The following is a 10,938-nucleotide window of genomic DNA, read 5'->3' as shown; positions in this document are numbered from 1 at the left end:
GACTACAAAGAGATGTAAAACAATCATAAAGAGAAACAAAAGGACTATAAAAAGATGCATAAAGATCAAAGGGAGAAACAAAATGGCTACAAAGAGATATAAAACAATCATAAAGAGAAACAAAATTACTACAAAAGGATCAAAAGGAGAAACAAAATGACTACAAAGAGATGTAAAACAATCATAAAGAGAAACAAAATTACTACAAAAAGATCAAAAGGAGAACAAAATGACTACAAAGAGATGTAAAACAATCATAAAGAGAAACAAAAGGACTATAAAAAGATGCATAAAGATCAAAGGGAGAAACAAAATGGCTACAAAGAGATATAAAACAATCATAAAGAGAAACAAAATAACTTCAAAAAAGATCAAAAGGAGAAACAAAATGACTTCAAAAAAGATCAAAAGGAGAAGCAAAATAACTTCAAAAAAGATCATAAAGAGAAACAAAATAACTTCAAAAAAGATCAAAAGGAGAAACAAAATGACTACAAAGAGATGTAAAACAACGATAAAGAGAAACAAAATGACTTCTTGCTAACATGTTGTAGGGGTGGGAAGCCTTTTACATGATTGTGACCTGGGGCCTGTCGTCTCATCACATTTTAGTATTTTCTGGTGTACTTTTTTTTATCAGTTTCACAGTGTATTGTTCCAACATATAAAATGGACAATGATGCATTGATCATGATGTATTTAAGTACAACTAGAGCTACTACTGACAACTCATATAATTGTCATTTATTAAGCAAAAATGCTAAAAATCTGCTATTTCCTGCTTCCCGAATGTGAGGATTTGCTGCTTTAATTGGTTTTATATCATTGTAAGTGAAATATTTGATATTTTTGACTGTTGTTTGGACAATGTTTGGACAGTTTACAGACTAAACTTACTTATCTATTAATCAAAAAATCAATGAAATAATCAACAATAACAGTATGTGTTTGCATTCCTAAAATCAACTACATTTTGTGTTAACTATTTAAAAAAGTGTTCACTCCAAGTGGAAAAGTCAGTGTATAGCTTCTTGTGATCTGGAGCTCTAATAGTACAGTGGGTAGAGAAGAAACACTCAAACACCGTGGGTGGAATTATATTGAGATAGCAAAATCCCTATTTGGAGATTTGGGCGCACACCTGCAAATATTGTACCTCTTTTATGATGCTACTATTGTATTGTATTGAGTCATAATACAAAATGGTGCCATCATGTTTTTTTTCTAGTGCCATTATGCAACGTTTTACTGTAGTACTGTAGGTCTTATTTCCCTAACCATGCACTATAAGCCCCATGATGTGCTGTTGTGTGTCATTTTAAATGCCCCATGATGTGCTGTTGTGGACAATACCCTGTCATTTTAAATGTCAATTTAAAAACCTATAGTTGCGTTAATGCTGTGGTATATAAGTTATTTGTTAGCAAACTTTTCTTGCTGCACCATCTCTTTAGTATGATCGCCGCAGGGGACTGATTCTTATCCTAAATAACCACACACCACTGCACGTCTATTGCCTAATTAAGCTTTCAGTTTACAAGTGCGGGAAATTAGTGTAATTATACAAGAACAAGTGTTTAATACACAAAAAGATATGATGGAAATTTCCTGTCTTACACAAAATGTTTTTGCATGTGGGTAGGATTAAAGATGCGTTGAAATACAGAATATTCACAACAAATGGGAAAGAGGGATGCGTTTGGATGTTTATGGCTTCTGTAGATGATATCTTTTACCCACAGAGCGATGTCTGTGTTTACAAACAGCGTTCACATCCAGAATCTACAATTTACAGTTCCCAGCACTGTGATTGACATCTTAGAGCTTTTTTTCTGTATACCTCAGGCATCTCCCAGAGAAAGGCCCAAATTAAGGGTTATTATTGTTGCCAAGGCAACCCACTGGTAAATTTTCTGTAATTTTCCAAGAGCTATTGAAGATGCAGTCCATATCTAGACACAGTATGCCTCAACGAAACTCCTATAAATACACATGAAATCAAACGTCCCTGTTGATTTTAATCTTAGTTTGTTCTGTTTCCAGTACAAAATGTTGTGTAATAGGTGTGTAATTTCTAATATAAACCGTGGCATTGTCTGAAGACTTAAGATGATGTACTTCAATTTAAGATCATTTGTGTTTAATATTTACCCTGCTTAGTCATCGCAGCGTTAGTTTAAACCCTGCACGCAAAATATACATTCTCCCCCGTGGGTACAATTTTCACCTCTCGCTAAGCTGCCTCAGAGAGATAAGCTGCTAAAAGATTGACAGAATGACTTTCAGCATCTCTTTTCTCTCTGTGAAATCTTGTGATCAAAAACGTTTTCACACTCTGCTGTTTCCCCCACGTGAAATTCTGCATATCTCAGATGCCCCAGATCTCAGCATATTGTATAAGTTCAGCTATAAGTGCTGACTCATGTTGAGCTTTTTGCTCATTATTCTCTGTTCTTTGTGGGGTTTTTTCTGTTGCAGCTCTGCAATGGTGGCTCTGTGACAGATCTGGCTAAAGGCATGCTGAAGAGAGGAGACAGAATGGACGAAGCGATTATTGCCTACATCTTGCACGAGGCCCTCATGGTAAGCCTTTTGAATGTGCACGAGGTGAGACAATGCTGTACTATAGAGCTCAATAGAGCAACCTCCCACTGAATACACTGCTGCGATGAAAAGATTTTAAACGGGATAATTTTGAAGGCAGGTGCTTGTCAGAAAAAGCTGTGAACCTCTTTTTTTTTGCCACAGGGCCTCCAGCACCTGCACGTCAACAAGACCATCCACCGTGACGTCAAAGGCAATAACATCCTATTGACGACGCATGGAGGGATCAAACTCGTGGATTTCGGTACGCTGTGTGTCTGTTTTTGCAAGAGACGAGCTTTAACAACATGTCTCTTTTTTTGTACTATCCTCTAATCAGTGAAAATCATGTTATGGCTCTATTTAACCGAAGAGGGTCAAATCCATTACCTTCAGCCGCTTGCCAAATAAATTGCGCCACTAATTAGTTTCCTTGAGAGGCTGGAATACATTTACACAACCCGACAAGGTGGTAGATCATTATACTTTTCCATTACACCCTATCTTTTACATTCTCCTGCAGACAGCAGAGGAGATTGTTGCTATTCATCCTGTGTTTGTACTGATTTGCTTTTGGCTTTTCTTAACCAAATGAGGCGCTCAGAGCAGCACAGCCATAGTTCTTGTGATAGGCAAAGTGATTCTGACTATTTCCAGGGGATGACTCATCCCTGTTTTCTTTAAGGGCTTGAAAAACCAGCTGCCTGTTTTCATTACAAATAAAATCCCCTCTCAACGTGCGTGTAGGTTTGCATTTAGTCTGCTAATTGTGGGCTTCTCTTAAAAACCCTTTTTCACAAAGTGCACAGCTCTTACATACGGAGGAGGAAGGGGGAGTCGGGGGGGTATTAATGGAATCACTTGATATGTGAATGTGAAGTAGCTCATATGGAGCAGGGCCATTCGTCAGAGCAGCTTCTTCTTCCTCCTCACTAAGATGATTCTCAACACCTGTTTATTGCACCAGTTTTGAAGAAGGAAAGCCTCGAGGTCTTCAGGAATTAAGAAGTTAGAGATGTAATTCAAACTGTGCATCTCATAAATCTTCAGTGATGTCTACATCTGGTGTTAGTAGCTTCATCCTGGGTTCTGATAGTCTTCATTTTTTTGGTCATTTATAATGTTTTTGGTGTTATAATGGTCAGTATAGCAAACATCTACATTTGCTTAATGCGCCTTTTCTTAACTGCACATTTATCTTTGATACCAACTTTTCAGGCCAGGCAATGGTCCAGTAAACACACAACCATCTATAGCAAATATATATAGAACATATATATATATAGAACAAAATCTAATAATCACTCAAAACTATCATTTAACACATAAAGTTACACCACCTAACCTCTTACACTAACCAAACCCTGGCTCTGTTTTATTGCATTTAAAGTTCAGTTTGCCTACAAACCCCTCCTCATCTGAAGCATCGCTTATTATTTGGCTGTTATCTTATTCTTGCTGCTGTATACTGAAAAATGGCAGTCTAGTACTAAATCAAGCAATTCATTTTGTGCATTGTTGCATCATTAGCATATATGTTCATGGATGAAAAATTACATGTTCAAGCAGAACACATCGTGGTTAGTGAAGACAAACAAAGTACCAACATACAGTATTTATAGTTAATGTGTACAGTGACTAAAAGTTGAGATTGTTTGTAACAGTTCACATTAGTTGCTGAAGGTTGATAAAACTCAAATTAGTCAATATTATTTTTAACAAGTGAAGTAAAAGTGTAATATTATTTGCAAAATGTCATTGAAAGTAGTTATTTGTTAATTGGACCTGTATTAAATAGTACTGTTCATATAGTCATCTGCGCCTTTAAAATACTATCAACAATATAACACCAAGAAACAGTTTCTTTTTCAAATTTGATGTATGTGACATTTTATAATCAAATGATCTAAACTGTAAAAATTTTGAAAATGCCACAGATTAGAAAAGAGAGCTGTCAATGTGTCCTTGAGAAAGACACTTAACTGGTAATGCATTATAAGTCCCTCTTTATAAGAATGTCAGTTACATATCTGCCTGTAAAAGTCAAAACAGCCAAGTCTAGTACCAGTCTTTATTTGGGTTAGTTAATGTAATGAAGTTAAATGAAGATACTGTTCCAAATATTTAACTAGTAATTATACAAATGTTCCAAAGTATGAAATTTGAATCATTTTAGTAGAATTATGTGTAAGATTTCATGATGAGTTAGACAGCAGTATATTGCTTTTCAGGTCAAGTTAGACATAACACATTTCTGATGTTGCATAGCATAATTGTGTACAAACACATCATACAAATTTGAATAATTGAACATATTATGTAAATAATGGTCACTGAACCACTGGAAAGCTAACACACCAGTGATGTGGAGGAAAAGGGGCTTAACCCGCACACATCTAGTTCAAATGTTAGCTTGTTAGTTTGTCAACAAATTTAGTGGGCTATTTGTTTGATTTGTAATGCAAATCATTCTGATTATGTATTTATCTATATATAAATAATATCTATACATAGATCCACCACCTACCACTTGGTATTACTAGCTTTGTTATAAATCAAAAGTAACCAGTGTTGCAGAATGAATACAAACAAGATATTAGACACACGAGACGCTATTATTTGAAGCTATTACAATCAAGGCATCACAAACAACTGATCTAATCTAACCATTTCTGTTGTGATATACAGATTTGGTTTGCTTTAGTACATCTTATCAATTGTTTCTCTGGCTAAATGTGTAATGAATCTCTAAGATAGGAAGGGACGAGTATCTGTGGAAGTATGCCTGAAAAGAAATATGTTACATAAAAGCATTGCTAAGTTTCAACTCTGTTAGTTCAGCATGTTGTTCAGTGAGAAGCTCCTGAAAACCAGATAGAAAGTAATTACATTTAAAGTTGTGGTGTTATCACCAATAAATCTTTACAGCATTAATTTTAAGAGTAATTGCTGTAAAGCAACTGGACTATCGGCCGCGATCAAGTTCCCACTTCCACCTTATCTTGTCAGAATGCGTATTCACTGCTATCTGCCCTTATATTTCTGCTTGCTAATCAAAACAAATGCAAATATTATCTTGGTGACAGGAAACAGTGGGGTTTATAATGAAATCTGAACTTAATGCTGAATGCTAAAGTGTGGACATTAAAGATAAGGGGGAGGCAGGAATAGAGGTACAAATTGGAGGTGAGAAAATGATGCCCAAAGCAGCATTAGCTTCACCATGTGACTAAAATATGATATAAAAAGGTTGAAACTGTCACCCCAAGTAGTGCTAAGCTGTATTCTTTGTACCCTGTGAAGCTGTGGATGAAAACAGAAAAGACAAAACTTCAGTCCCATTCACACGACAAGTGAAAAACGTCCTGAATGATGTGACACAGATACATTTTGTAGCCACTCTAGCGGTGTGACTCTGTGGATGGCAATGATGGTCTGTCTGTCGGTCTGTCGGTGAACCACTTTGCTCCACACTGAACAATCTCAACAACTATTGGATGGATTGCCATGAAATTTGTCACTGACATTCATGGTCCCCAGAAGATGAATTCTACAGACTTTGGCAATCCCCTCATTTTTCTTCTGGCGCCACCAGCAGGTTGATATAGTTTTTTAGAGAAATGTTGTGACAACAAAGACATTCATGGTGCCCAGAGGATGAGTACCGTAAAATTAAATTAAATTAAATTAATAATCCTTCTCTCAAATTGTTTATTTCAATCAGTATGAATATAAGGTGTATAAAAATCAGGAAAACATAATAATTAATAATAATTAATTCATTTGATCTAGTTCCAAGAGACAGCCCATCAAGGCCAACCTCAAGCACAGAGAGAGAGAGAGAGAGAGAGACCGATCATATTGGTAAATCTATTAATCTAATTCTCTGTGGAGAATCTAATTGATCTAACAATGTGTAGCATGTCCATATTGACACAAATTTACCGTGTATGCACGGTGTAAGCAGCTTTGAACTAGCTCAAGAGGGCAAGCCAGTAAAAATCTAGGGACTAGGGTTTTAATTAAAGTTTTACGGTAATAATGATTTTTGCAATCTCCTTTTTATCAGAAGCTCAAGCTTTTCATTTATCTACCAGATGGATTGGCCCAAAATTATTTACAGACTTTTACAGTTCATTTGCGATACACCCTCACAACGCTAATGATACCTTCAAATTTCCTATAGCAACACCGTTCACATTTGTGATTTTGAGGGAAATGTCTACAACAACTATTGCAGATATTTATGTTCCCCACAAGATAAATTGTTATAATTTTGGTGATGTCTTAACTTTTTATCTAGTGCCATCATCAGGTCAAAACTTTGGTTCATGACCCATACTGGCTGTACTTTGTTTTTAGTGCTAATTAGCAAACTAAAAGGGTGAAAAACATGATTATTATAGCTGCTAAATATCAGCATGTTAGCTTTGTCGTTGTGAGAATGTTAGCATGCTGAAGTTAGCATTTAGCTCAAATACAGCCTCCCAGAGCTGCTGGCATGGATGTAGGTTCTTAGACTAGAGTTTTGGTTGAAGATTGAAACATCAGGCATGCCACACATATGTGACTCGCATTTAAATGCAAAAATCGGATTGTTTCAGCTTTCCATGGCATTAAGTAATGTCATGTCATTCACCTGAGACGAAGGTGGCAGAGAACTGCGCAGATAACACATGACCTCCTAAGTTGTCATCTGCCAGTTAAGTGTTTGCTGACTGGCCGTATTCAAAGAACGGATTAAGGTCCATAGTGAAATCTCTCCCAGCCTGTGCAAACAGCTGGTGAACCACAACCACAAAAATGACTGTTATATCGGCTTTGCGAGTCCTTAACATCGCCGACAGCTGAATATATTTATATCAGATATTGGTTATGACATCAGAAAATAAAATAAAATTTGGAGCAGAAGTTTAGAAATAAGCCCGGCGTTAATAAAAACTTGCATAGTGATGAAAACGGTAAGGGAGGCGGGGGAATGGGGGCTGACTCGTGCTTGCCTCGGTGCACGCAGGCACTGCGTCACACTGGGGATTAATGGTTTTTCATGTGGAGGGGTGCACGCTACACTAAGCAGCTGAAGAGATGAAGCCCCCGCAGTGACTCATCACGAGTAGAGAAACAAAATAGCAAAGAGATGGCCCCAAAAAGAGAAGCGGAAGAATGAGGGGAGCTGTTCGTTCATGGGTCTCTCATGAATATTCTAATTGACAGCGTTATCTCTGTGATGATTATTAAGTGTGGCCCACCAGGCTCCACTCCGGGCTAATGTAGTGGAAAGAGAGGGGCTGTGAGGGGTTTAATAGGGAGCTCTTTGTGTTTCTGTACCATCACACACTGATATACTTCATGTATATTGTAGCAGTGTGTGTGAAACCAGAAGTTTGATCGGATAATTGTGGGTTTACTGTGGTAGTGTGGTTTCATCTATCTTTGTGTGTACGCCTGCATCTATGTAAAAACTACGGGTTTGTTCTCACTATTGTGGGTTTGATGTGTAGAGGATTTGTGGTTTGATGGTCCCTGTGTGTGAGTCAGCCCTATGCATATATCCCCTCCTGCACATGTTTCTAATCCCTTGGGATGTTTGCCTGTTTCCCTCTGCAATGCTCATCTCCACCCCAGCACCAACAGAGCATCAGTGTATTACTGTACTGTACCGACAATAATGAAGTCGTAAAAAAAACGGGTGCACAGACTGAGCTTTTACAAGACACAATTGCTGATGCTGTTAGAAACACATTTATGCAGTGTAGTCTCGTGTCATTATATATTTATTACACATTTCAACATCTGTATTTTTGACATTTTCAAAAAATGACTCCTTCATTTTCTCAAAGCTTTTATACTGCAAGTCTTTAGACTATAACATGTACAAGTTACATTTTGCAGAAATCGTGAACTCAGATTCACATAAAATAATGCACCACATGCTGTGCAAGACAAAAACATGGGTCTGCAACCGCATGTCGTGCATCAGTAGATCACCTTTTGTTTGTTGGTTAGTCGCTTTTGTCTAGAGGCTCTGCTTTTGTCCTGGCTGCTGCTTCAGCTGAGCCAGCCCTGGGATACATCACTGTGTGGTGTAACGCTGATTTGTCTCGACTGGACTGAAGTCGTGATTGTGGGTCAGCATGTTCCTTGTCAGGCTTTTTACCCCACATTAACACACACACACACACACACACACACACACACACACACACACACACACACACACACACACATATAAGCACACACATGCCCTCTCTTTCTCTCTGCAGTCCCATATTTTGCGGACATCCATCTCTTACTGGATTGTTGCAACATGACTTTGTCCTGTTTTGTGTAGGCAGATAAAGCTAACATAAGCTAGTAAATCACTTAGACACATAATGTCTGAGAGAAAGTGAAATGTTGTCTCCAGCTGCCAAAGCCTGTTTACACTTGAATTGTATTCAAATGTTCTTAAAATGCCCGAAAAAAATCACCTGCAGTCACTTGAAAATTTGACATTCAAAGCAATCTATCGAATGAAGGAAAAACACATTGCAACTTGATGGCTCTGTGTGCATGTGAGCGCATGCATGTGTGTTTTGTTTTTCCTGCTCGTCTCTATAGTGACAGCTTTATCAGTGGGATACGAGAAAGCTCCAAGATCCATTCAGCGCCATATCAGTTGAGCAGAACCCCACTGTTTACTCTTCTCCTTTTCACAGATCATCACTTTTACCAGCCAGTCTGATCTTTGTTGGGGGGGAAAACATGTGTCAAGAAAGCTATTGAGATAGCGCAAATTGTCTCCACTGAGGGCACGTCCTGAGAGCAAGGCTAAAATGTCTAAAATGTGTATTCTCTTCCCTGCAGGTGTTTCAGCCCAGCTGACAAATACCCGTCTGAGGAGGAATACCTCAGTGGGAACTCCCTTCTGGATGGCTCCCGAGGTACAGTAAAACTGGCCCATAAACGCTCCCACATCTCTTTCCACTACATTAGTCTGGAGCAGATCCCAGTGGGCCACAGTTAATAATCATCAAAGAGATAACGCTGTCAAATACAGTGTGCATAAAATAATTGAATTGACGGCCTCCATCATTCGCTTCCTGGCTAATCGTAGCTCAGTGCACAAGCAGTTTATATACCATCTAGGGCTGTCCCCGACTAAGGATTTAGATAGTCAAATCAGAATTGTAAAGTCCTGCCTATAGTCGAATCGTATGTGTTTTTGTGCGCGGGGGGGATGGGGTACACACGGCAGCTCCGCTTTAATCTTGAGAAGCTGCTGCAGAGCTGCAGTCTCTATTCATTCAACTTACACTGTACATTTCCAGCTAAACTGAGTCTTTTTGAAGACCCTTTTCTCTCGCTCTCTCTCTCTCTCTCACCTGTCATTCACCGGTTTTGTGTGAGTTTTGCTTGCATGCCATGCTGCTGACAACTACATGCACGTTGCGGTTCCTCGCGGGTCTATTTCAAGTAGCCGGCTATAAATATTCTTTGTGTGGTTCATCAATGGTGATAAATTATCCGAAAGTCCCGCGAAGTGCGAACAACGTAGCACAACACCAGTGAAGCTGGGGCACAGTCTCTTCAGCAAGTGTTCCTCTTCCGCCACCACACACACACACGCTACACCTACACATGCGCACTGACAACCCAGGGTTAGGGTCACAATTATGGATTTATTTACGCACTTTTAAAAACATTTATTGAAAGTTTTATTCTTTTTACATGTTTATTTATAGCATTAAACATTGATGTATATTGTAATAGGATGTATATTGACTTATTGGGAGAAAACTGGTAGTTCTGTGTAAAATCAGACGTTGAGCACCCCTAAGCATCGAATCTTCGACTATTGGGGGTCAGCCCTAATACCATCTATATAATAATAATAATAATAATAATAATCCTTATTTGTAGAGCACTTTTCAAAAACAAGTTACAAAGTGCTTTAACAAGTGTAAAGAATAATACAAAAAAAAGATAAGAGCATGAAAATTTAATATAAAATTAGTAAAAAACAATAAAATAAAAGGGATAAAATAAAGTCAAATAAGATCGGGAAAAGCTCTCCTATAAAAGTATGTTTTAAGAAGGGACATAAAAGAGTTCACTGACTCAGCCGACCTGATTTCCTCGGGCAGGCTGTTCCAGAGCCTCGGGGCCCTGACAGCAAACGCTCTGTCCCCTTTAGTTTTCAGTCGAGACTCTGGAACAGACAACAGACCTCTGCCCGAGGATCTCAAGGTACGTGCTGGTGCGTATGGGACTAAAAGGTCAGAAATATAACAAGGCGAGAGGCCATGAAGAGCTTTAAAAGTGATCAATAGAATTTTAAAGTCAATTCTAAAACACACTGGGAGCCAGTGTAAT

At 38.2% G+C, this 10,938-nt stretch overlaps 1 protein-coding gene across 7 annotated transcripts in view; it reads left to right on the top strand.

The window, feature by feature from the left end:
- The window catches only part of myo3a (myosin IIIA), a 72,341-nt gene that overhangs the window by 23,117 nt on the left and 38,286 nt on the right, over window positions 1-10,938 (top strand). For all 7 annotated transcript variants that reach the window (XM_046032063.1, XM_046031976.1, XM_046032392.1 and 4 more), the window contains 3 exons: window positions 2,479-2,583; window positions 2,749-2,848; window positions 9,430-9,506. In XM_046032063.1, coding sequence (XP_045888019.1) covers window positions 2,479-2,583; window positions 2,749-2,848; window positions 9,430-9,506 — 282 coding nt within the window. The remainder of the gene's footprint in view (window positions 1-2,478; window positions 2,584-2,748; window positions 2,849-9,429; window positions 9,507-10,938) is intronic.

This window comes from Micropterus dolomieu, linkage group LG01, assembly GCF_021292245.1.
Source record: "Micropterus dolomieu isolate WLL.071019.BEF.003 ecotype Adirondacks linkage group LG01, ASM2129224v1, whole genome shotgun sequence".
NCBI lineage: Eukaryota > Metazoa > Chordata > Actinopteri > Centrarchiformes > Centrarchidae > Micropterus > Micropterus dolomieu.
Note: the sequence above shows the minus strand (reverse complement) of the source record. Positions and strands in the feature narration are given on the sequence as shown.